Source organism: Lynx canadensis, chromosome C2 (genome assembly GCF_007474595.2).
Source record: "Lynx canadensis isolate LIC74 chromosome C2, mLynCan4.pri.v2, whole genome shotgun sequence".
NCBI lineage: Eukaryota > Metazoa > Chordata > Mammalia > Carnivora > Felidae > Lynx > Lynx canadensis.
This window is the reverse complement of record NC_044311.2, coordinates 52,694,840-52,722,570: the sequence shown is the minus strand read 5'-3', so window position 1 is coordinate 52,722,570 and position 27,731 is coordinate 52,694,840. Positions and strand designations below refer to the sequence as shown.

At 38.8% G+C, this 27,731-nt stretch overlaps 2 protein-coding genes across 2 annotated transcripts in view; one reads left to right on the top strand and one right to left on the bottom strand.

Annotated features, from left to right (window-relative positions):
* The window catches only part of RARRES1 (retinoic acid receptor responder 1), a 57,525-nt gene extending 48,692 nt beyond the window's left edge, over positions 1-8,833 (top strand). Inside the window, exons 5-6 of the mRNA XM_030328437.1 lie at positions 7,441-7,503; positions 8,067-8,833. Of these exons, the coding sequence (XP_030184297.1) occupies positions 7,441-7,503; positions 8,067-8,216 (213 nt within the window). The 3' untranslated portion in view covers positions 8,217-8,833. The remainder of the gene's footprint in view (positions 1-7,440; positions 7,504-8,066) is intronic.
* Positions 8,834-21,617: 12,784 nt separating this feature from the next.
* The window catches only part of GFM1 (G elongation factor mitochondrial 1), a 46,417-nt gene continuing 40,303 nt past the window's right edge, over positions 21,618-27,731 (bottom strand). Inside the window, exons 16-18 of the mRNA XM_030329220.1 lie at positions 23,844-24,004; positions 22,809-22,862; positions 21,618-22,653 (exon numbers count right to left, since the gene is read on the bottom strand). Of these exons, the coding sequence (XP_030185080.1) occupies positions 22,522-22,653; positions 22,809-22,862; positions 23,844-24,004 (347 nt within the window). The 3' untranslated portion in view covers positions 21,618-22,521. The remainder of the gene's footprint in view (positions 22,654-22,808; positions 22,863-23,843; positions 24,005-27,731) is intronic.

The window sequence follows — 27,731 nt, the reverse complement described above, 5'->3', positions numbered from 1 at the left end:
GATTGCTGTGGCGGTGTAGGCGTGTATGCGCATGTGCGGGAGGAGTGAAAATGGCGTCACCCAGCTACCCAGCCTCTAGTATTGGAACTCTGTGCTCTCCACGACTGGCAATTGGGCATCCCTCCTTTGTCTCCAGCTTCCGTCCACTCCCCACTTCTATACTGTCTGTGACCAAGCAGTCAGCCTGCCACGAAGCACCTCTCTCCTGAGTTTTATCTCAAATGGGCTGTTTCCCAAACCCTCACTTCCAAGGGACTGCGGCTTTGACCTGCTCAGACCTTTGGGGGATGGTCTCACTGAGCAATGGCCAGGTGCTGGCCCACCCCCAGGAACAGACGAGACTGCACTGCTGCCAATGCCCAGAGACTGCGGCTGGGTGCCAGTCTGCCCCAGAAAAAGTTAGTGTGGTCTTGTAGCAGCAGCGTTTCAGGGTTTATGGAAAAATCACAACACATGTCTGGCACCAGGCTTTCCCCTTAACATCCTTCTTCTAGCACCAATGAATATGGTGGTTCTCTGGGGTCCGCTGGGACCTTTGCCTCTGGGGTAGCCACACAGCCTTTACCAAATGTCCTCCCAGCAGGGGAACTGCCTCTCCCCTGTGTGGCCCGAAGACCCCTTGGACCTCACTCTCTGGTGGGAAGGGTGAATCCGCAGGAGCAGAGCACCACCAGGTATCAAGCTGTGGAGTTTCAGACTCTGTGCTCCCCCTGTTTGTAGAGTCTTAATGGAATTTAGACCCTTTCCTTTCTCCTTTTTTTGTTCAGTCCCAGCAGCTATTTCCACTTTTCCACTTTCTGTCCAGCTGCTTTTGGGTGTGTGTGGGCAGAGCTTTTCCCATACTCTCCCCGTCTCCGTCCTCTCTCCACAAGCAAAAACAGCTCCCTGCCCTCCGTGGCTTCTCTCTCAACTAGTTCACCTCTCCATGCTGTGTACCTGCCAAGTTCTGTGGTTCAGGTTGGGCAGATTGTTGTGTTAATCCTCAAATTAGTTTTCTAGGTGTGCAAGATGGTTAGTGTTGATCGGGCTGCATTTCAGGGACGACAGACATAAAAAAAAAAAAAAAAAACTTCCATGCTGTTCCTTCATCTTGGCCCCTCCCCCTGAATGATCCTTGTAATGTATTGTTGAATTCAGTTTGCTGATATTTTGTTATTTTTCTATCTATATTCATCAGGAATATTGACCTATAGTTTTCTTTTCTTGTAGTGTCTGGTTTTGGCATCAGGATAATTCTAGACTCAGATTAACTTGCTAGTTGTCCCTCCCCTTCTATTTTTTATAACAGTTTGAGGAGAATTCGTATGAATTCTTCAAGTGTTTGGTAGAATTCACCTATGAAGGCTTCTGGTCCTGGACTTTTGCTTGTGGGGTGATTCTTTTTTTTAACTGATTCAATTTTGTTACTAGTTATCAGTCTGTTCTGACTTCTATTTCTTCCTGATTCAGTTTTGGAAGATTGTATTTTTCTAGGAATTTACGCATTTTTTTAGGTTGTTCAATTTGTTGGCATTTAATTTTTCTTAGTATTTTTTTAATAAACTTTTGTATTTATGTGGTGTCACTTATTATTTCTTTCATTTCTAATTTATTTGAGTCTTCTCTACTTGTTAATGAGCTTGGCTAAAGGTTTATGAATTGTGTTTATCTTTCCAAAGAACCAGGTCTTGGCTTCATTGATCTTTTCTATTTTTTTTTTCTTATTTCCGTCTAGTCTTTATTTCCTTCTAATGACTTTTAGCTTTGTTCTGTGTACACAGAATATTACATCCAAAAACATAATTTGGATATACACAAATCGTTTTCTAGTATAGACCACATTTTAGGCCACAAAACAAATCTCAACAATTTAAATCCATCTGGTCTAATATGTTGATCAAAACCTGTTTCCTTATTGATTTTCTGTCTGGATGATACATTTAGTGATGTAAGTGGGGTGTGAAAGTTCCCTACTATTATTGTGTTTTCCCTTTATGTCTGCTAATACTTGCTTCATGTATTTACATGCTCCTATATTCGTTGCATAGATGTTTACTAATGCTATATGCTCTTGTGGAATTGATTATGTAATGTCCTTCTTTGTCTCTTGCTACAGTCTTCGTTTTAAAGTCTATTTTGTCTAAGTATTGCTGCCCTGGTTTTTTGGTTGCTTCCATTTGCATTTAATACTATTTTTCATCTCTTCACTTTCAGTCTGCTTGTGTGTTTAGGTCTGAAGTGAGTCTCTTGTACGTGGAGTATAGATGGGTCTTGCTTTTTTATCCACTTAGTCACTCTCTATCTTTTGACTGGAGCCTTTAGAGCATTTATATTTAAAGTAATTATTGATGGACATGTACTTATTGCTATTTTGTTTATTGTTTTCTGGTTGTTTTTGTAGTTCTCTGTGTTCCTGCTCTTGCTCTCTTCCCCTGTGGTTTAATGGTTTTCTTTAGTATTATGCTTGAATTGCTTTCTCTTTCATTCTGTGTATGTATTACAAGTTTCTGATTTGTGGTTACCGTGGCATTAATGTATATTACATATATATGTATATTATATATATATAACACATACATATATATGTATAATATATACATTATACATACATTATATATAGCTGTATTAAGTTGATGGTCACTTAAGTTTCTGTGATTTTTGTCTTACAGTTAGGATATATTCCTCTGTCTCCTCATTTTGTCTAGGTCTTTTGGGGCTTGAACGTAGTAGCCTTGTATAGAAGCAGTCCTGTGATATCCTGTAGCACAATCCCCCCAACCCATCTTCAGAATCACATGCTCCAGGGATGTCCTCCTGTGTGGGCTGTGTGCACACCTGTTTTTTTGCCAAGATGTGATTGCTGTAGGCATGCCAGTGATCCGGGCTGGCCCTCAGCCCAGCTGGTGCAGTGACCTGTTTTGCCTATTGCGGGCACACTGGGCAAGGTTTGCTCTTCATGCTGTTGAGAGTCCTGTCTATAGTGGCTGTGGGATCACTAGTGGGCAGGGCTGGCCCTCAGCATGGCTGTATGCAATTAGCCATTGCACAAACTGTAGGCACACAAAGTGCGAGGGGGCTTTCTCCCTGCACAGATGAGAGGCCCAGCCCCAGGAAGTGTGGGTATGCTGGTTTGTAGGGTTATCTCTGCCTCCCCTCCCCAGGGTAGGAATCACTTTGAGGGGGCACTGGTCCTTACCAGCATTGCCTGCTGGGTGGGTCTACAAAAGAACTCCAGGTTGGGCACATGGTCCTGGCGAAGTAGATGGAAAGTATCAGAACTGGCTCCCACAAGCATCTGACTGTCTAGGCTGAGGAGGACAAGAAAATGACACCCACCACTTTTGTTCCTGGAGAAATCTTCTGTAGATCCCTGTCCCTTTGGCCCATGTCCTAAAATCAGTCAATAAATCCCCTTCACATATATGCCAGGTGCTTTGCAAAGTGCTCCTTTTGTGCTATGTCTTGGCCTTATTATTTAGCATCTTGGCTCTTGAAGGGCAGAGACTTTATTTCCTGTGGCCCCTCCATCTTTCCCAGAGTTAAGCCCCACTTATTTCATAGGTAAATGTTATGGAGACTCTTTCCAGGGTGGATGCCCAGGGCCAGGGGTGCCTGGTGTGGGGTCTGATCCTTTCACTCTTCTGTGCTTGTGATATCCCTGTCATTTGTGCTTAGTCATGTCAGGTCTGCTTCCCAACTGTGTCTCCACCTCTGCTTTTTTTTTTTTTTTTTTAACATTTTTTAATAAATGTTTATTTATTCATCTTTGAGAAAGACAGCACAAGCAGGGGAGGGGTCAAGAGAGAGGGAAACACAGAATCCGAAGCAGGCTCCAGGCTCTGCACTGACAGCAGCAAGCTCGACGTGGGGCTCGAAATCACGAACTGTGAGATCATGACCTGAGCCAAAATCAGATGCTTAACCGACTGAGTCTCCCAGGCGTCCCTCTGCTGGCCTTTTTGATGTGGCCTCCTCTCTACAACCAGCTGTGGAAGCTCTATTCTGCAGGCTTCAGGTTGTTTTCAGAGTGAGCTGTAACATATGTGGTTGTTGCTTGGGTGTGTCCATGACATTAGGGAGCTCAGGGTCCTCCCACTCTGGCATCTTCCCCGCTCCTTAGGATCTTCTAATGTCAGTGCTTTCTTTTCATTTGCCATTCTACATAACACACTACCAAACTAACAACCACTGGGACACAGTATGGCCAGATACAGCAGCTCCATTTCTGTCTTGTAGCTGGCCTTTGATGTCTATCATGTGTCCATTAATATCACTCACCCAAATTGGGACCAATGTAATTGTAGAGTTAAGGAAACAGAAATGCAGGGGGCGCCTGGGTGGCTCAGTCAGTTGGGCGTCCATCTTCGGCTCAGGTCACGATCTCACAGTTTGTGAGTTCGAGCCCCACGTCGGGCTCTGTGCTGACAGTTTAGAGCCTGGAGCCTGCTTCGAATTCTGTGTCTCCCTCTCTCTCTGCTCCTCCCCCGCTCATGCTCTGTCTCTGTCTCTCCTTCAAAAATAAATTAAAAACATTAAAAAAAAATTTTTTTTAAATGCAGAGGGAGAACCATCACTTAGGAAATTTAGTTTTTTTTTTTTTTCCCCTGTGGGATTTTGGTTTTAGACAACTAATAATTGAGTAATGTTACTGGCTTGCTGTGCCACCAAGGCAGATGACTTCATCTCTTAGGACCTATTAAGTGAGGATGAACAAATTTACTGAAGTCTTTGAAATTAACAAAAATCTCAATCACTGAATCACTTGGTAAATTTGATTTCAAAGTTGATACACATTTAGATATGTCATTTGCAAATATTTTCCCATTCCATCGGTTATCTTTTAGTTTTATTGATTGTTTTCCTTTGCTGTGCAGAAGCCCTTTATCCTGATGAGGTCCCAATAGTTCATTTTTGCTTTTAATTCCCTTGCCTTTGGAGGTGTGTCGAGCAAGAAATTGCTGTGGCTGAGGTCAAAGAGGTTGTTGCCTGCTTTCTCCTCTAGAGTTTTGATGGTTTCCTGTCTCATAGGTCTTTCATCCATTTTGAGTTTAGTATGGTGTAAGAAAGTGGTCTAGTTTCATTCTTCTGCATGTTGCTGTCCAGTTCTCCCAGAACCATGTGCTGAAGACACTTTCTTTTTTCCACTGGATACTCTTTCCTGTTTTGTCAGTTTCCTTAAAGAAAAGTATGCACATATCCACATAGGTTTTCGGATTTTGCTATTTGGTAGCCACTAAGGATTCTCATGATCTCTCAGCAAAAGAAGCAATGCACAAAAGAAGCAACGCAGCAACAAGCACAACAAGAAACAGTGTTTAAAAAGTCACTGAGATCAGATCTATATACTGTTCTAGGAGACGAGCTACAGGAAGGTGGTGGGGCTGATAAAGCCAAGACAACACAGAGGCAGGAAGTGACTGCAGGTGCCCTGTGGCTTAGCAAAGTATAGAGATTATAGTTTTTCAAAAGCTTTTTAAAGGGTGGGAATTATTACCTTTACACTCAGGGTTAAAGTCTCCTTTTAATGCAACAGTGTAAGGAAGTGCAGGCTTACAAACTCAGTTCCAAATGAACAAGGCCTGAAAGAAGAGGGGGTAACGACTAAAATACAGATACAAAGTAAGACCCATCTGACTGGCACAGTTACTACTTTGGAAATCAAGAGCGGGTGTTATTCCTAATGCCATAAGGACCGTGCCAAGGGCAAGGGAGGTATTTGGTGGCTAGGAAAACAAAACAAAACAGATGAGGACTTTCCCTACACGCTTAACCTTTAAGTATGAATTGAGAAAAGGAAAAGTGAGCATTGTTGTAACTCTTATCTGTCCATACCAATCACTATCAGCACCCCAAACTATTCCGCGCACTAGCAGTCAGCCCAAGGCCTTCCCCTACCTAGAGGCCCCTGCTAGCCAAGGGTGCATTATAGAAACCTTGTTATCTACCTTATTTGTTCGACTAAGAAGTCTACTTTGGATAGCATATACTAATAATATAAGCCTACTGACTCAACTAAAACCACACTGGTTGTGGTGGAGATCACGAGTAAGGAAGAGGGAACAGACAAAACACTTCCAGTCTGCCTCTAGGAAGATGAAAGTGCTGAATTACTGGAAAATGTGACAGGAAATCATCAATTTGGATTATAAGGCTTTGGCATTTGTGATAATTTGAATAGAAGCCAAGGAGATTATATCTGAATAACATTAAAAATAACTACTTCTCGGCAGAGCTTGCCTTGGTGGGGGCAGCCCAACCCGGGAATACTTTGCCAGGCTGGGATGTGCAGCGTCCCGTTCTCTGGGTTTTTTAATAAGCTCTGCTTTTGGGCTTGAGGTAAGAGTGCTTCCTCCTGGAGGAGGCAGAATCTCTAAAACCAAAACTGTAAAGGTTTAATAATGTTATTGAGGAAGGTCTTAATTAAATGGTACAGGGTTTAAAAGCATTATAATAATCCAAACTTTTGTATTAAAAAATATGTAACACTGTGTATTTAGCAATAGAGTTTATAAAATTAAGTTGGAAACTCATCGTTTCAGGATTTGCCTAAACTCTAGACACTGCTAGGATTTTCTTCAGGATTACTATTTTCCAAAACAGAATAAAAAGGTATTGGCTTGAGAAAATACTTCAAGTTTATAAGTAAAACCAATTTTTAAACTATACAAATACATAGTCTGCCTGCCTACCTATAAATACCCAGCATACAGCTTTTAGAAGCAGTGCGTAAGGAATGTGGGTTGCTGGAAGGTAAAGGGGGTGGGGTGGGATGAATGGGTGATGGGCATTCAGAAGGGGACCTGTTGGGATGAGCACTGGGTGTTTTATGTAAGTGATGAGTCACTCAACTCTACTCCTGAAACCATTATTACACTATATGTTAACTAACCTGAATTTAAATTAAAAGGAAAATTGTAAATCAGGGTTCAAATCCCCATTTTTCACTTACCAGCTGTAACCTCAAGTTACTTCCCCTGTAAAGCCAGGCTCGTAGTACATATTCTTACAAGGCAGAGAATTACATGACGAATGTATAAAGTTTTTAGCACAGAACTTGGTCCATGGTGGCATTTTAGAATGCCACCTGCCCTGCCCCTTGTCCAGGTGTCTGGCATATTGGTGTTAACATACAAATGCAGGTGCATCTACAGTATTTAGACTCCAAAGGCTGTCCAAAGATTCTCCCTACTCCCATAGGACTTAGCCATACATATTAGAACAAGTGATAGTAAGACAGTCAACTAGATTTGCATCTAACTTGGTGACAAAACAGTAAGGAACCCTGGCTTTCATTTTTGCCTGCAGGCTACTACTAAAGGAGCTGAGGCTAGGATTGAAGAGGCAGCAGGAGATTCAAGGCACTCGTCCAAACAAGAATTTATAATGATAGAAGCCCTCCAAACTCTGAGCTAATATAAATCTATCCCGTTTATTACACTAATTCTCTTTTTCTTTCTCTAGAAAACAAATGATGATGCAATTGATTTTGATTATACCGTTCTACTCCATGAATTCTCAACACAGGTAAAACATAGAATTGTATGTAGGTTAGAAGGTAGAGGAGGGAAACAGTAAAGTATCGTACAAACTGAGAAGGCACTTGGAGACCAAAAAACACAGCAGGCAGCTGCACCCAGTTTACACGGAGTTTTAGTCAGGGTGACTTACTGACGGGAGGATCGGCAGGTGATGACCGAGGCGCTGCGCAGCTGTTCTCTGCAAAGTCTGGACTGTTAGTGCACAGATTTTATAGAGCAAGGGGATGTGCAGAGGTCACTGTGGTGAGGTCAGCGGTCTAATATTTTCACAGACCTCGTGGTACCATCAGGGTTGGGGGCATGGGCACTAGGCAAGCTCTGCTAGTTACCAAAACATTAGGGGAGATCAAGGCAAGCCTTCCTGCACTTGGGGCAGGGCATATTACCTCCAAGGGGCCTGGAACATGTTCCTGAGGGAGGTCAGTGCACAGACATGAGCAAGACGGAGGGTCAAAGACGGAGTCAGTATTGTCAGCACTCCTATGATACAGAAATGCTTTTGCCAGAAATTTTTGCAGATCATAGTACTTTAGAACTCTTATTTTCCAGGAAATCATTCCTTGTCGTATTCACTTGGTCTGGTACCCTGGCAAACCACTTAAAGTGAAGTACCACTGTCAAGAGCTACAGACACCAGAAGAAGCCTCTGGAACTGAAGAAGGTTCAGCTGTGGCACCAACAGAGCTCAATAATTTCTGAAAAGAAAAAAGGTCTGCTTATACCAAATTCTAAACAAAATGACTCTATTAAATAGTGTAAATCATTATTCTGGCAAAATAGGTAAGGTATAAAGTATTGTAATATTTTTTAGAAAGCCTACAATTATAATACTAACAATTAAAAGATGCTGGGGTTTTTGTTTTTCGATTGGTTTGGTTTATTTTGTTAATTCTGGGAACACAGGCATACTGAACTCTGCTCAGTGCTAAACAGTTTACTCCACAAGTTTCTCAGGGTTTCAGCCCTAAAATGTAAAAGAACAATCAATTGGTATATACTGTAATTGGATCAATAAGTATTTAGCAAAACAAAAATTGATGGTCTTACCTTTAAAGCTGTATTTCTCATTACTTTGAACATAGCAAAGCCAACTATTTTCTGTTGCTAAATTCCTTCTACTTAGTATATAAAAAATATAGTTCAATGAAAGCAAATTGCAGGGAAAAATAATACCAGTTTAGAAAAAACTTTAATTTTTTTTTATCATTTCAAGCAAGTATTCTTTTTTTGATATCTACTTTTCTATATAAAATGTGTTCAGTGTGTGTTTATAGAGATTTGTATCCATAAGCAAAATTTGTGCTAAACTGAATTAAATGAACTCTTAATATTGCTTAATTCAAATTTTATAAATAAAGTGTTTCATGGATAAAGCGGAGTGTCTGCAAATGTATTAAATGGAATAGTGATGTAACTGAAATTCTATCAAATATGTACAATTTTCATCTATAATGACAATTTGCACCCCAGTGTTGGCCTAAATTAATTTATAAAAGTAAATATAATATGTACCGTAATCAAATTCAGTGGAGTACCTCCCCAAGGCAGGAAGAAGTGATCCAGGAAACGTAGCCATCATTTGCCTCTCAAAATTCCTATCCTTTGTAGGGGGAGAATTTAAATTTGCTTCTACCCATCAAGGTTCTTCCAGCTGGTCTAAGAATTAAAGGGGAAGATAAACAGGAGGAAAATAAAACAGTTTTACTACATGTGCAGAGAGGCTCAATAATGCACTTGAGACCTAAAGAAATGAAGGCAGTCAATTTTTATACTTTGAAGACAGAGTATAAATCTATAAGGACTTGACAGGACAAAGAAAACTTTGGGAGTTTCAATTGCTAAGGAATTCTTTTTTTTTTTTTTTTTTTTTTTTTTTACTGTTAGAGTGTGAGCAGGGGAGGGGCAGAGAGAGAGGGAGACACAGAATCTGAAGCAGGCTCCAGGCTCCGAGTGGTCAATACAGAGTCAGATGCAGGGCTTGAACTCACGAACCGTGAGATCATGACCTAAGCTGAAGTAGGACACTTAACCGACTGAGTCACCCAGGCACCCCAATTAATAAGGAATTCTAAACAATTTGGGTTCAGGTAGTCAGTAACAAGTAACAAACGTTTTCTGTACAGACTTCTTTGCTCTAAATTTCCTATCTCTGATAAGGATGTCTCTTTACCTTGTGATACAGGAAGGGTATTTATTTCCTTTTCACATGGGGGGGGGGGGGTTATTTCCTGCTTTGAGGAAGACAGAAGGGAATCCCAGTGTCTCTCCTGCATGGTCTTAAGTAATTTTTACTTAAAATAATATACCACAGTAGGACATTTTGGGGCGGCCTGCCCTTGGCTCCTACAGTTCCTTCCACCGAAGCTTCCCTGGAAGTTTCACACATTACAAGTTGAGCTGGTAGACTATTCCTTCTTGTTGAATCAGTGTCTTAATACTGACAATAGGTCAACCAACTTAAACTCATTTCAGAACACAGGTGTCTTCTCAACGTTAAGCCTATGGTTCAAAAAATCATGTAATAAGAGGCACTTTTATGGAAATAAAAGAAAAACAATGGTTAACGATTGAACCAAATTGTGAACCCATTTCTGAGTTCTGAGGGTAGCTAGTCAAGAGGATTTCTAGATGCAGGCTTAAAGCATCTTCAGATAGATGCTTTTAGGGCAGGTCTGGCAATGTGACAGATTTTCTTTGTAGTTTGCACGTTTCTGGTGATGGTTTTGAGTGGCCCATAGAACAACAGGCATGAAGATTATATATGAGCTGTTATGGTGATCTGCTATTCAGTTGGCAGGGCTTCAAGAAAAAGAAGTTTTAATTCTCAAATGATTCCAAGTCAAAAGGATGGGAAAAAAATAGAAGACATTCATTCGCTCATTTGAAGGGCGGTAGCCAGGCACTAGAGGAAACTAAAAGGAATCAGGATCTAGTCCAGTTTATAATGAACTGTATTACAACCTAATGTACACAAAGGTGTGTTAGTGAAATAAAATTCTTCCCTCTATATTCACCCTTATTTTTACCAGAGTAAGGCTAATTTATTTGCAGAATAAATGTAGTTTCAATAAACTTGGCTTGATTATTTACAGAAGTACAGCAAGAATAGTGATGGATCATACAGGCTCTTTTAAATCTGCTTTGCTTAAACTTTTTGTAAGGAATCTCTGACTGGACTTTTAACAGCCTTTGAAGGCCCAGAAGCCAAGCCAAATATTTGCCATCAGACCTCGCCTGTAATACCTATCGTTTGGGGTTAAGTCCTCTCTTCTTGAGGTCCCCAAAGAATCCTGAGGTTCTTGCACCTGCAACGAAGTGACTTTCTTTACTCACTTAGACTGCTTGGGACACCTGTATCCAGCTTTTTCTAAGGAGCTTTATTCCATACAGTCAACCTTAAAGCTGTTCTGGTCATGTCTGAGTCTATGCATGTCTCCCTCAAATATGACATTTCAGTGAAAACCTTGGTAATACAACCAATGTTTCCAATTGTGTCCTGTTACAAGGAGAACAGATTTTTACTGAACTTATGGAAATAAAAATTATTATGAAAATGTAAGAATACTCACTGAGAGTTTAGGAACTCTGGAACAATCAGGTAGGGGGAAAAAAGATAAAATATACCTTTGTGAACAAATTGAAACATTTATCAAATTGCTGTAAGTCATAGTGTAAGAGAAAAGCTTCCCTTAAATTTGAAAAAAAAAAACCCAAAACATTAAAAAAAATCACTAATTGTTCTAATAAAAATGTCATAGAAATTATAATCTTCCTCTTCAGTTCATTCAGGCTCATGTTATTATTTCTTCTGCTGCTTGAATCCAATTTTTCCACTAGTTCCAGAAATTCTTACCCAGTTCAGTTTTATAATCTTAAGGTCATCAGAAACCTGTACTCAGAATTGTTTCCACAAGTCTCACTGAAGATGAAACCCATCTGCAGGAAGCTTTTGTAAAAGCATCTAACTAAAAGTAGAATTGTTTGTATATGAGAAAAGATTTAAACATGGCCACGATGAGGGGCGCCTGGGTGGCTCAGTCTGGTAAGTGTCTGACTTCAGCTCAGGTCGTGATCTCATGGTTTGTGAGTTTGAGCCCCACATCAGGCTCTGTGCTGTCAGTGCAGATCCTGCTTTGGATCCACTGTCTCCCTCCCTCTCCACCTCTCCCCTTCTCATTCTCTCTCAAAAAATAAAAACATTTAAAAAAATGTTGAAAAAAAATGGCCATGGTAAAATATCTGATTAGAATGACTTGTAATGCATTTGACGAATAAATTTGGTTATTGCTGTGACAACTAACACATCAAGATAATAACATACTAGCACATATAAGATTTCATTCAACTTTGAAAACATTTTAAGAACATATCTACACAAATATAATCTAAGAGGGTTTAGTATCACTTCTTTGACAATTCTTCCAATGTAACTGAACATGATAAATAAGCCCAATTAGCTTAATACTTACTTTTTTATATGGAGAACAGATCTTCTGAAATGTTCCGTGGGCCCTCTGGAATATTTCAGTTAGATTGTGGTCAAAAGAGGGGCACCTACCTGGTTCAGTCGGTTAAGTGTCAGGCTCAGGTCATGATCTCACAGTTCGTGGGTTCGAGCCACAGCTTAGAGCCTGAAGCCTGCTTCGGATTCTCCCTCTCTCTGCCCCTCCCCTCGCTCATGCTCATGCTCTCTCAAAACTAAATAAATGTTAAGGAAAAAAAAAAAAAGGTTGTGGTCAAAAGACTTCATTTTAGACTTTAATCCTGGCAAGTTTCTCAAAAAATAGCAGAAGGTTTGAACATTTGATTAAATAGGCTCACAGAACATTCTGAAACCATACTTGTCTGTTTAACCAAAGGGATAAAAGATTTCAAAGGCAAGTGCAGAAGGTTATATAGTTGTGAGTAAAGCTTAGCTCTTTTAATAGTAAGACGAGATAATCAAAGACCCAACAGAGACAAAACATAGAATCTTTGTTTTTCTAGGCAGATTACATTAAAAGTAAAGGAAAACTGGGGCGCCTGGGTGGCGCAGTCGGTTAAGCGTCCGACTTCAGCCAGGTCACGATCTCGCGGTCCGTGAGTTCGAGCCCCGCGTCGGGCTCTGGGCTGATGGCTCGGAGCCTGGAGCCTGTTTCCGATTCTGTGTCTCCCTCTCTCTCTGCCCCTCCCCCGTTCATGCTCTGTCTCTCTCTGTCCCAAAAATAAATAAACGTTGAAAAAAAAAATTAAAAAAAAAAAAAAAAAAAATAAAGGAAAACTTTGTATACAAATTTTATAAAAAGCAAATCAGTAACTTAAGAAAAGATTTTCCTTTTTAAATTTTTTTTATTTTTAATGTTTATTTTTGAGAGAGAGAGAGTGCAAGGAGGGGGAGGGTTAGAGAGAAAGGGAGACACAGAAGCTGAAGCAGTCTCCAGGCTCAGAGCTGTCAGCACAGAGACTGACACCAGGCTCAAACTCATGAACCACAAGATCATGACCTGAGCCAAACTTACTGAGCCACCCACGCGCCCCCGTTTTCAACAGAGAAAAACCAAATTCTAATTTTGCAACAGTGTACTTTTGATAAAACACATCCTTAAGGAAATTTATTTTAATCTTAGCCAGTACTGGACACAAGTAAAATTCCTTTCCAAAGCTTCTTTTGCTATAAACCTTTCACAACATTTAAAAAAATAATTTTATTTATTTATGAGAGAGAGCCAGAGAACATGAGCAAGCAGGGGAGGCGCATAGAGAGAATCCTAAGCACGTTCGGAGCTGCCAGCGCAGAGCCAGACGCGGGCTCTATCTCACCAACTGCGAGATCAGGACCTGAGCAGAAATCAAGAGTTGGACGCTTAACCGACGGAGCCACCTAGGCACCCTGAGATATACTGGCTTCTTATCACAGGTGCCAGAGTCTCAGCATAACAGCCTTTTTAGCAGTTTTTATTTCAAAAAAGCCTCTTTTCCCTTTTTAAAATTCTATCTCCAGTGAAATAAAAGCAAAAATAAACTATTGGGACTACATCAAAATAAAAAGATTCTGCACAGCAAAGGAAATAAGCAACAAGACTAAAAGACAAACTGTTGAATGGGAAAAGATATTTGCAAATGACATATCTGATAAAGGGTTAGTATCCAAAATATATAAAGAATCGATACAACTCAACACCCCAAAAACAAATAATCCAATTAAAACCAGGCAGAAGACATGAACAGACATTTCTCCAAAAAGATATACAGATGGCCAGCAGAAGGCCATCTCATCATCAACATCACTCATCATCAGGGAAATACAAATCAAAACTACAATGAGATATCACCTCACACCTGTCAGAATGGCTAAAATAAAAAACACAAGAAACAACAAGTGTTGGAGAGGTTGTGGAGGAAAAAAAAAAAACCCTTGTGCACCGTTAGTGGGAATGCAAACTGGTATACCCACTTTAGAAAACACTATGGTATTTCTCCAGCAAGTTAAAAATAGAACTACTCTATGATCCAGTAATTGCACTGCTGGGTATTTACCCCATAAATATAAAAACACTAATTCAAAAGAGTACACGCACCCCTATGTTTATAGCAGCATTATTTACAATAGCCAACACATGGAAGATGAATGGATAAAGAAGAGGTAGTACACACACATAGCAATATCATTTAGTAATAAAGGATGAATTCTTGCCATTTGCAATGACATGGATGGAGCTAGAGGGTATAATGCTAAGAGAAATCAGAGAAAGACAAATACCATATGATTTCACTCATATATGGAATTCAGGAAATAAACAGATGAGCAAAGAAGAAAAAAAAGAGACAAACCAAGAAACAGACACTTAACTATAGAGAACTGAGAACAATAATGGTTACCAGAGGGAAGGTGGGTTGGCAGATGGGTGAAATAGGTGAAGGGGATCAGAGTTCACTTACCATGATGAGCACTGAGTAATGTGTAGAATTGTTGAGTCACTATATTGTACACCTGAAACTGATATAATACTATATTCTAACTATACTAGAATTAAAATTTAAAACCTAAAAAAAAAACCCAGGGTGGGCCTGAATGGTTTCTAGAGTTCCATTTCTGGTTTTGTAGCAATGTGTAAGACAAAGACTGTTGTTTCCAAGTCCCTCAAAGAAATGAATTATAGCCTAAATATCTATGGGTTGACCTGCCTTTTCCTTTTTAAAAGTTTTTATTTTCTTATTTATTTGGAGATAAAGTGGGGGAGGGGCAGAGAGAGAGGGAGACAGAGAATCCCAAGCAGGCTCTGTGCTGTCAGAGGGGGGTTGGATCCCATGAACCGTGAGATCATGACCTGAACCAAAATCAAGAGTCAGACGCTTAACCGACTGAGCCACCCAGGCACCCTGATCTGCCTTTTTAATTAAAGTTTTAGTTTTTTATAGCAGGAAGATTTTCAACTAAAAAGGGAATCAAAAGATTTATTATGCCTTTGTAAAATCTGTATCAAGCATTTTAACAAAAGCCTTTTTTCTGAGTATAGAATTTAACCTTGGCTTCTATTAGTGCCTGAAAATTGGTCTTCCCCAATTCATTCGTAGGAGGGCCATGAGAAATTTTGGTCTTCTGTTTCCTCTCTGAAGGGAGGGTTTCTCCAGGGGCCTGCCTGGACTAATAACCATAGTATAATCATGGGGTGGTAGAACTCACCTTAGAAGCCAGTCAAGGTCTCTGTGAGTGGGGTTGTAAATAACCATTAATCTAATTCTTCTCTGAATTTGGTAGGATCTTCTGAAAGTGGAGGAAAAAAGGCTTTTTAACTCACAGGATCTGCTGCTGTTCAGGAGACATGCAGTTTTTATAATGGCAGGGTCTAGGATACATCTGTGAAGGTCACTGCGCAGAAATGCCTAAAGCTGAAAGAGCCTGATTGCAGCAAAGCGAGCCCTATGGCCTGTCCCAGGTGCTTCTGCTGAATTCCCTTTCTAGCTTTCAGCGTTTGCACGACTAGCCTGAGTAGCCTGTCTACTTTAAAACTAGAGATTAGACCAGAGTGTTCTCTGTAAATCTTCTAGGGAAAGTTAACACAGGCAGATGGGGCTGGATTTTAAAAAAGGGAATTTATGTTGGATTTGGACATTAATGTCTTTTTTTTTTTTTTTTGAGAGAGAGAGGTTGGGGAGAGAGAGAGAGAGAGAGAGAGAATACACAAGTAAGGTGGGAGGTGGTGCAGAGAGAGAGAGAGACCCAGAATCCAAAGCATGCTCCAGGGTCTGAGCTGTCAGCACTGAGCCCGATGCGGGGCCTGAACTGGTGAACTGGGGGCTCATGACCTGAGCTGAAGTTGGACACTCAACCGAGTCACCCAGGTGCCCCTGGACATTAATGTCTTAAGTCTAATTTTTTTTTTTCGTTTCATCCAGGGAGTCCCTCAGGTTAGTCATTACACTAATCAGATAATCAAGAACTCTCCATAAATAATTTTTTTCTTTCAAATTCAGCCAATTCAAAGGATCTCTCTTCTGGACACTGACAAGTAGCATCTTATTAATTTCAGTAGCAACTCAAAACAATAAGACCTTTTATGGCTTAATCAAAGGTGCAAGATGTGTCCCTAGACAGGGCATAGATGATGCAACCCCTGTCATACAAAAGTTTACTCCCCAAAATTATCTAATTAAGCAAAGGACTTTGTTGCACAGGCAGTAAGGATGCTGTAGTGAAAATGGTGTTGCCGGTCTCCCACAAAAATGAATAGATCTGCTAATCTGTGACACCAGGCAGGCACAACTACAATGGAATTTTCCAACACTAACAAGCAACGAAGGACAAGACGACAAAGGCTCAGGACCTTATGGACCAGGACGTTTTATGAGAAACTCCCCTTGAGAACTGGCACAGCCAAAGTTCTTATAAAAAGTACAAAGTGCTGCTTGTAACTGCACATATCAGAACCCAGGTCTATTTGGCCACCAAGGTGCCCCCAAGTAAGTACCACCCAGGCAGCGAAGACCAGAGAGAATATTCTTACTGACCACAAAGTCAAGCTCTTAGGACATATGACAGGATAAAAGGAAAAATCTCGTCTGGTCTTTCTAAGCTTTAGCTTAGTGTTGGGTCTCTCAGAGCCAAATACCCAGGAGGGATGTGCCGTGCGGTTGTGGATTGTGTGGTGTTTGGCAGATGACTTACTGTCAATCTAACCTGTTCTGTGACCAACTTTCCTAACATAGGGGAGTCCCTGAGTTCGGTGGTGAGCACTCTAACAGCTTTTAAGTGCTCAACCCATTTTGCCCACCCATTTTGAAGCTTTGGCTTCCAAGATTTCCTCTGGCAACAGCCTTTCCCTCATGTGCACATTAACCCACAGCAAAGTTTATCTAAACAGACAGCAGTCTGATAAGAACCATTAATTCATCATTCTGTGAGGTTGGCTCAAACAGCAGGCTTCTAGAACCTATGCCTGCTTTCTGCCCTATGATTTGTTTTCATAACAAATGACACAAAAGACACAAAAGAGACAAAGGAAAACCAAGACCATCTCTGGGAGGAGATGTACTCACCCACATTTTTACCAAGACTTGCTAAGCCCAATGACTTAGTTCCACATTATTTTTTCCTGATAATCTAAGGGAAAAAAAAAAGATTCTCATTACTCTCACTCCACTAGATTCTGCAGATTCTGGGAGGCTAACATGGTAAAAAATCTTACCTTCTGCTGGTTGTAGATCAGATGTCCCAATATTTCAAAACTGCAGAATCTTCACAGCAATTCTCCAGTGGAAGTTGATCCTGCCAAATATGCCAACTGTAGGGGAGGAATTTAAATTTTATTCTATCCATCAAGGTTCTTCCAGCTAGTCTAAGAATTTAATTGGTATGAGACAGATTAACAAGAGGGGGAAAAAAAGGTTTTTTTACATGTGCAGAGAGGCCCAATAATGCAACTGAGACCTAAAAAATGGGCAGGTTTGTTTTTGTTTTTTTTTTTTACTTTATAGACAATCTGTGAGGAATTAACAGGATAAAGAAAACTTTGGGAGCTTCAGTTAGTAAAGAATTCTAACCTGAATTTGGGCTGGGGTAGTAAATTAGTAACAAGTAACAAGGGTTGTTTGTATAACTTTCTTGGCTTTGGCTCTAAATTTCCTATCTCTGGTGATAGGCTGTGTCTTTACCTTGTGTTATAGAGAGGGTGCCTTTTTGCATGATTTATTTCCTGCTTTCAGGGGCATAGATGGTGTGGTCCAAGTGTCCTTGTGCCTAGTCTCTTAAGCAACTTTTATTCAAAACAATCAATATACCAAAGCGGGACATTGTGGGGTGGCCTGCCCTTGGCCATTTAATGGAATGCTTATATCAGTCTCAAAACTTGTTAGCCAGGTTCCTTGGCCAGTAACTAAGAGGCATCAGCTTTAAAATATACCAAAATATTACTTTTAAGTCTACACTGTTAGAAAATTAGAAGAGTTTATACTGAAGCAAAAAATTTTATAGACATGGACTATTACAAAATAAAAACTAGGATGATACGGTTACTTTTTAGATCTAGTTTATATATTTTTACTTTTTAGATCTAGTTTATATGTTTTTTTATTTAAACCCCAATCCTTTGTATTCACCTTCCCAAAATCTGCCTGATTTAAAGAACCATTAAGTATTCTGAAGCACAGGAAACAATCATTTAAATGAAACACCAGATCTCCCACCTATATAATAATGCAAAGAAAAGACCTTTTCTAAAATACCAGTCTAGGGGCGCCTGGGTGGCGCAGTAGGTTAAGCGTCCGACTTCAGCCAGGTCACGATCTCGCGGTCCGTGAGCTTGAGCCCCGCGTCAGGCTCTGGGCTGATGGCTCGGAGCCTGGAGCCTGTTTCCGATTCTGTGTCTCCCTCTGTCTCTCTGATCCACCCCTGTTCATGCTCTGTCTCTGTCTCAAAAATCAATAAACGTTAAAAAGAATTAAAAAAAATAAAATAAAATGTCAGTCTACAACGATTAAATCATGACAAGACCAAGTCAAAACCAAAACCTCTACCTGAAGTTCCCTAAGTAATCTTCAAAAAAGGTCTGGAGAGCATTATAGTACTAGCATATTCAATGTCCTGTGATCTTTAATCAACTTTTTAGTATCACATTAAGGGCCAGAAAGGGCTTTCAGCTTTCTAGTCTCCCTTATCTCAAAGTCCTCTTCCTCATAAAAGCATTTTTTACATTAGTGAGATTAAGCTCACAAATATGACCATTATTCAATCAGATATTAACCCTTTTACAGATTTCAGTATAACAGATTATGAAGAGGAATTCCACACAGACAACACACAAACACAACTAATTGTCTAAATTTATAAAACATCCAAAATTTAAACCAACTAAATATTCCTAATATCACTACTAGAACATCTTAAATTGCTGACCAAATTTTACTAGTATTGATTTTGTCAGCTAACTGCAGAGAAAAATTACTTCATCTGCCTTGACATAAAATGAAAAACTCTTAAAATCCCTAAGTCTTCTTTTCATTAAGAGTCTAAATTCTTCCAGGGCACCTGGATGGTGCAAGTTGGTTAAGGGTCCGACTCTTGATCTCAGCTCAGGTCATGGTCTCACGGTTCGTTAGTTCAAGCCCCGTATCAGGCTCTGCACTGATGTTGCAAAGCCTGCTTGGGATTCTGTCTCTACTTCTCTGACCCTCCCCCACTTGTGCTCTTTCTCAAAAGAAATAAACTTAAATTAAAAAAAGAAAAAGTCTAAATTCTTCCGAGTCACTGAGCCAGTAACAGGTATATACAGCATCACATTTATTTTCCTTATCTCTAGAACTTTCAAAATTTTAAGACACACAAAATAATACCAGGATTTTGTCTGCATTCCATTGCCTTCTACTTTCATTTTTCTTACCTGGATTATTAATTGTTAGAAATGAAACACATTCTGAAAGTCAGTTGGAAGTTGCTATATTTGCTCCTGAATGACAGTTCTTCATGACGTAAGAGTTTATTCTAGTTTCCCTCAGGTTAGAAAATTCTATGACCTGTTCTGTGACCTTTCCTAGCTTTCAAAGTCATACTTTCACCTAACTTGCTTCCTGGCACTTATTTGAATGGATAAATGAATGAATGAATGCTCACAATAAATTGTAAATACAACAGACTATTTCAAGGATGCACTCCAGTGTTAGTTATTTGAAGACACTTTAAAAGCAACAATTAAAGCTCTCATTCAACAATTTATAGTGTTAGCAATGCAAATAGGTGTCTTCTATAAAGGGATATACTTCTTCATGTCACAATTTACTACTACCTTGTGGATGTCTAGTTCCATTTGCATCAATTTAAAAACTCATCTGGATTTTAAAAATATTAAAGATGAAAAAGTCTAACACTTCAGAATTGATAAAATTTTAGTGATTTAAAACTAAACAAGTGAGCAAGGAGGAAAGAAATGGCAGAAAAGTGACCATATTTCTTGAAAGGTAAAGTTATCAAACTGAGAACCTATATCCCAAACTCTAACATCATACAAAAGAACATGAATAATACAACACATCTAAACAAATCTTCCATTTCATGTCTTGGAGGTGCAAGAAATACTGGTCTTTAAACTTTCCTGTATATTCGAATCAAGTGGAAAACTTTTAATGATTTGTTTAACTTTTAATGTTTATTTTTGAGAGACAGAGAAAGAGAGAGAGAGAGAGAGAGAGAGTTGGGTGCTGAGCTGTCAGCACAGGGCATGACACGGGGCTCGAACCCCTGAGCCATGAGATCATGACTTGAGCTGAAGTTGGAGGCTTGACTGACTGACCCACCCATGCGCCTCTCAGGTGGAAAACTTTAGATCTTGAATCCAAAGGATCCAAGTATCTAGGGGCTGGAAATGGGAGTTTCTTCTTAAACTCCCCATGTGACTTTTAAAGTGCAGTCAGAATTAGTGGGTTGGGAATCACTGCAATACTGACTACCTAGAGCTGTTACTTGTCTCCAACACAAGTAATACGGTCTTTCTTGCAGCGCCCTCTTCGGATCCTCTGTCCCCTTCTCTCTCTGCCCCTCCCGGCTTGCACTCTCTCTCAAAAAAACAAATAAAACATTAAAAAAATATTAGCCAACAATTATCCTTCATTAGAGTAATAGATAAAAACCCTCATTTATGAATATTCTCTTTTTTTTTTTGGCTACAGACTTTGGTTCGGATGTGGTCTCTTCCAATTTTAACCAAACTAATTAGCAAGAGATGGCAAGAGATGCAGGTTCTGTTCCTACATCTGTCCCTACGTGATCCCACTCTTGTTACTCCCATCAGCCAGGCCTGTGTTTTTGCCTATGAAATGCTGGTGTTAGATTAAATATCTAGGTTCTTTTCTGACGGTCTATCTTTATAAGCAGAATGTTTACCAAGTTAAAAACACATCAAAATTTATCCATCACAGTTCCGATATTCCTAACTAATGGCAATAGCCAGAGAAACTGAGCTAAATTCTAGGAAGGTATTTCCTCATCGGGAACAATTTTCGAAGTCATCATTAATAGTACAAGAGGCTGATGAAATGCCAAAGCAACAGTATTATTCAGGCTTGATGCTACTATACAGCAACACACATATTCATAGGGAAAATGAACTTGGTTTGATGAATACAGCTATTTATCAACTTGAAAATTTAACAAGCTGTGTGGTTTTAGATGAGTTATTTACCTTCTCTGTGCTTTTGCTTCCTCTATTACAAAACAGACACAGTAATAGTACTAACTTTCATAGGGTTGTGAAAACTAAATTAGATAGTGCATTTAAAGCATTTAGCAGATGCCTTGAAAACATGCTCAATACTTGAAAAAATCTTTTTCTAGAAACCTTAAGTTATAAAGCCAAACCTATAAGTCAAGAATAAAAAGGAATTTAAAATAATTATTTTATCTCTATTATCCACTAAGGGAAAGGACCAGGATATGTCTGTCACATCAGATGATTTGGGGATGAAGTAATTCTAAACAACATGGTAGAACTGTCTGGGAAAGTCCCACCTATTCTAGAAACAAAAACTTAACATTTGTTCTTTCACCATGTCAGTGAATACAATATATGATAAATTCCAACAGACCCCCAATTCAACTACCATTTACCAAGTGAATGAAACTGACAAGGCAGCAACTATGTAAATTATATTTTATTATTCAGAGCTTGGGAGAGATTAAAATAGGTAAGAATAAAATATGCAAGCACCTGCTTTTCATTTCAAAGGTCCATAAGAAACTAACATAAAAACAGGCAGTTACAAATTTGCAGAAGCCACAAGTTGAAGCAATCACCTATATATAAAACAGCTAGAAATTTACTAGCCATTTTAATATCCCCATGAAGAATCTGAGAAATGTTCTCTATTAAGAACATATGAAATCTACTCTTAAACAAAAAAAGTTTGTTCAAGTGTGCGTTGGTGGTACAGTGGTGAGCACAGCTGCCTTCCACAAAAAAGCCTGCTCATTAAAAGAGGACACCCCAAGAAGTGTCATGATACATGCAATTCACTTTCAAATTATTGTTCAGAGCAAAACGATAATTTAAAAAATTTTAAATATAAAGGTATGAGATATAAACAGATAAAGCAAATATGACAAAATAATTACTTGATGAACAAACTGTTAACAAGGTTGTTCATTATTATAAGGTCTAGATGGATTGTACAGGCCTGTTCTTTGTACTGTCTGTTTTAGCTCTTCTAGATGCTGAAAATTCTTAGGACAAAAAATCCAGAAAGGAAGTTGACATACCGTTCTAAGTTTAGAAGTATAACTGAAATCAGTCTCTTCCCTTAAATATTAAATATATTTCAGTAATAATCATATTTTATTTGAGGTGTTTCAATGAACTATAAAACCAATCAACAGAGTTGAGATATACATAGAATTGTCTTTGAATATAATAGAAGTTCCTGAATATAATAGGAAGGGCTTCTAAAATTTGTTTCAGCGTGAGTTCTTTCCACTGGAATCCATTAAAGTATCTAAATCTTGCAGATTCAGTTACAGCTAGTAAGCTTAAAGTGAGGGAAGTTAGTTCTTGGCTTTTCCTTTTTTTACAGAAAGTTGACCTGTAGCTTCTAAATACTTATTGATGAGGTCTTCTTGTGTGGCCGGTGAACATGGCTGATATCTGCAGTACTCCATTGTGTATTCTCCCTTTCCCTAAGAAATTAAAACAACAACAAAAGAGATTTTGTTTGTTTGTTGTGGTACAACTACCAAGGAAAAGTCATGCAAAGACAAGATTTCACATATTTGAGTGCTGTGTAGGGTGGTTTCTTAAAGAACACTAAAGTAAAGTTTAAACACCTGCTTACCTCTGTGCATGACCTAAGTTCAGTGGAATAACCAAACATATCATTTAGAGGGACCTGAAAACAAACACAGTAGATATTTTAGTATTGTTTATTGAAAAATATTTTAGAAAAGACTTGTAATTCCTTTAGACTTGGGTTTCTACTAACCACTCTTGATTTAAAAGAATTAAAAGAGAAATCTATTTTTGTTTTACTGCAAGTAAAAGCCTTATTTAAAAATAATTTCATTTGAGGGGTGCCTGGGTGGCTCAGTCAGTTAAGCAAATAACTCTTGATTTTGGCTCAGGTCATGATCTCATGGTTTATGGGTCAGAGTCCCATGTAGGGCTCTGCACTGACAGCGTGGAGCCTGCTTGGGATTCTCTCTCTCCTTCTCTCCCTGCCCCTCCCCAGCCCAGGCGTACTCCCTCTCTTCCTCTTTCTCCCTCCCGCCCTGTCTCAAAATAAATAACACACACACACACACACACACACACACACACACACACACACACACACTCATTTGACAGTCACAACTAGAAACCAAATCTTTCTGTTTCACAGGGTGGACACTACTGACGGCCTTCCCTCCTCAGAACCTCCACACTCTGGCTGCAGCTCAAGCAGTGAGAAGTGTTTCTCCCATGAAAACGTCAATACAGCTTCCCTCTAGACACCTCAATATGCTGATAGTAGTGTCTTCTAGGCGGCCTTATGTAATGTGATATGCAGGCAATGGACTTCAATATGATCCCAGCAAATCAGGGAGAAAATGATAAAACAGCTATACAAATAAAGCTTATAATGAGAAAGACAGATAACTATGTAAGAAAATGACATATTCATAAAGGCACACATAAATCTTATTTTTAGCTTAGCAACTTAAGAGTTGCTCTAATAGCAAATTATAAAAATTGCCACACATATCTAAGCCACAAGTACAACACTCAAGTAACCAGGATAATGTGTCAAGTTGCTCTACACTGTCCAAAAACAAACTGTAATTTCCTTCTGTGGTTACTAAAAGCAAGATTGTCAGTGACCAATAGTACTTACCTCTGCATACAGCGTGAAATAGTCCTCAATCCCATCTTGTCCTGTGATTACCCCATGGCGCTTGTTAATTCCCGCAATCACTGGTCCCTGAAATTCATTTGGGGCTATGACTTCCACAGACATAATAGGTTCAAGAATACATAATGTTGCATTTGCCAAAGCTGGATTAAAAAAAATTTACAAATTAATTTATTAATCTTTAGACAAATGGTAACTCTTTTCCACTAGATATACAAAAAGGAAATAGAGGGTGTCCCCCAAAGGTATACACATGAGTGACGAGGTTAAAATATTTGACCTGGACTTTTTTCTAGTAGCAGTAATAGTCCCTCTCCTAAACAGAAATTCCAATAAGATAATACATAATTATAGTACTAATATTTCTATTACTTTATTTTAATCCTTAAACATTACTAAGCTGCAGAGAGTAATATAAAAGAGGGCTTCACACACATTCAATCAAGTCCTTTACCATCTAAACTATCCAGTTGAGGGTTACTTATTTTCTCCCTCTGAATACTTTCAGGAATAAAGACAACTAACTGTTAAGTCTTTGACCAGATAAACTGATTCTTTATGGTTGGTCCCTAGAAGATGATTATTTTTATCATCAAATAACTTTTATCATATATTTGGAGAAAATTATCAAGTCACACCTGAGATCTGTCTTTCCTTTTCTAAACAATTTCAACATGTTATTGAGAATCAGAAGACCAGGGTTCTAGTTTCTGCCCTGCCCCTAATAAGTTATATGCCCCTAATAAGTTATATGCCCCTCATAAGTTTCTGCCCTGCCCCTAATAAGAAACCAGGCCTCAAGTTTCTTCACCTGCAAAATAAAGACCCTAGATGCTAAGAGACATTGAAGCATTAAAATGTGTATGTCCAATGTGTGTGTCCAGGCTGCTTTTTTATCCCCCTTAATATGTAACCAGAATACCTCTTACTGTGACAAATGCTGACTGAGGCTTAACTGTAACAATGTGAAGAGAATAGAATAAAATTTCAAACATTCATATTTAAATTTAATGTTATGATAGTATGGAGTATTACTTCAGCCTTAGACTGGATGAATTATCTCTAAATAAAAACTTTAAGCAAAACACAGAAAAGATGTCAAAATATTTTAAGATAATCATAGTTTTCCCAGCATTAATTTGTTTATAATTAATTAGCAATCATTCTTGTATATTAATTAAAGCACTTCTCCTAAAGACACTCTTAGCTTAAGTGCAATAACTATAAGGAAGGCAATTTAATATACTTGGATCTCTTTGAAATATTTTCTAATTCAAATCAAAGCTCAGACCTACCTTTGACTAATTAGTCCTAATTAGTGAATTTTGTTCTAAAAAAGAGAAATAACTGAACTTTGCAGACTCCTAAGCTCCATCATCTAAGCCTCGGAGAACCCTATACAGACATCTAAAACAGCAGATTAACAATTCTATGCAGTAGAAACAGCTCTATTTCTCATGACGTCTTGGGTTCTCACAACAGCAGAGCTTCCTTGGCTCTAAATAAATGCAATTAATGCAGAAAAAGGCACCCAGGAAGATGTGTGCAGACAAGATTTAGTACACACTATCTAGTATTTTCCATAGGTGAGTAACATAAGAGCTAGATTGTGAAAGGGTCAGTTTTAAAGGGAAGGAAGGGCTAAGTACACAGTGCCCATACTTAATTGTTGAGGATGTCCTGTCCAGTTCTCAGTTTCATATTCTCACATCCTGCTTTTTTCCTTTTACACCCTTCTTCCTCCCTCAATTCACCGGCTGACTCACTTCCAAAGAATCTTGTCCTTACTCACGCCTTCTTCTAACCCCCTGTGACAACACTCCGGAGCTAATTCACCCTGCTATATTCAATAGCCACATGGCATCCAACTCCTAAAAGCATTTTTTTCTTCAAGCAGATCCATGTATGTGGTCTACGGCTTTTTACAATAACAAGTAAAGACACCAGTATCAGCATGGGAACTTTTAAGCCTGAAGTGGTGGGCAGGGGGGATATTATTTTTATTTCAGCCCACCAGGAATAACACCAGGATATTATTTTTATTTCAGCCCACCAGGAATAACACTGATAACACCAGGCCAGATTCTGAAGAAGCCATATGAGGCGGTAGTCAAAGGCTAGGACTTTTGCCTGGGATTTAACTCTCAGCTCTGCCACTATCATGTAACCTTGAGCCATTCAATTAACTGCTCTGAGTCCCAGGTTTTCTCAACTGTAAGGTCATTGTGAACATTAAGATATGCTCAGCATAATACATAGCACATAAGTGATCGATACATGTTATTATGACCACTTGAGGCAAGAAGCTGGGGAATGGGTGGCATGTCACAGTACTAAGTCAAAGGTAACATGAAGGAAAGAGTGATTAGCATTCACTGCCCAAGTCTGCATGCTCAAGTGTTTTCAAATACATTCTTATATTTAATTTTACATTCTTTCGTTTAATACTGTGGAATTACTATCTCCAAGCAGCCTGGGGGAAGTTCCAATGACTTGCACATCTCCACACAGTAAATGTGGAGCAGAGCTGGGATTTAAACTCAAAGCCCATCAAATAATGGGGCAGGAGATCAAAGAAAGGGGACTGTCAAGTTAAATGAGCTAACCCTTATTTCCAGGCTTTTATTTCTCTTGTAGATTGCCACAAGTGTGATGTTTCTGGGGAGACCAAGCATAGTTCTTTTTCTAAAACCTGGCCACAGAAAATGATGGCAATGGTCACACCTGTGGCCAAGCAGAACCTCCAATTTTATATTTCAGTTTTAGTTACATCACTGATTAATCTCCGGGACAAAGTTTAAACTGTGACTCAACACAGTTCCAATTTTCATTTTTTTTAATGAAAACATACCTGAGAATTTGAATTATTTTTCTTCCAATTTTGATAATAGAGAATAGCTCATAAGCCTCAGCTACCCTGATACGGGGCTCATTTATTAACGTTTTCACCCCCAAACTCTCATATGGCATTCAACAGAGGAATATGAATGAAAAGTTGATTTTCTTACTGAACTAAGAACTTCCTTTTACCCTCATACACTTTTGTATTTTAGTCATGGGTGATTAAGTAACAGATGGGGAAACAGCAAAGTAATTAATTTTCATGCCAGTATCCTGCTTATTTACACGTTTACCTGGCAAAAAACAAAATTCCCAATTACCATCTAGTGCACACCCACCAGCAGTTAATCACACTTAAATAATTAAAAAAGCAAATGGCACATATTCAACTGTTTAGTTAATATTCACATACAGACTGTTTTCATGGATATGTATGTGTATATAATGGGCATATATATCTACATTTAATTATATTTCATACAGGAGCAATTAAAAAAGATGATAAGGCTAGTTGTTAACTGACAACCATACCAATTATCTGGCTTTGGGTAAATTCTATCTTCAGGAAAGCTACCAATTTCCAGTCAAGAACCAGCATAGAACAATTGGTGATTTCTAACTTAACTGTAGTTGTAGAATGTATCACAATATATATGTATATCAAATCATCATGTGTACACTTAAAATGTCTTACAATTTTGTCAGTTATACTGCAACAAAGCTGAAAAAAGTAAAGTGATTATAACTAATTTTTCTATCTTAATATATATTAAAGTGATAAACATCCTAGAGGGGAAGAGATAGGTGTTTTAATGTGAATCATGCCTAACAAAATCTTATTTTCTTTGTGACTTAATTTCCCATTTTCCTATCAACACAATCTTTAGATTATGACAAGATTTCCAAACCACAGATTTTGACTGCATTTTTTAATAAAGAAAATGAAGGATTTTCTCTCCTATTCACAAGTGAAAAACTAAAACACAAATTATGAATGGCTTCCACTGGTTTAAGTAATATAAGGAATTA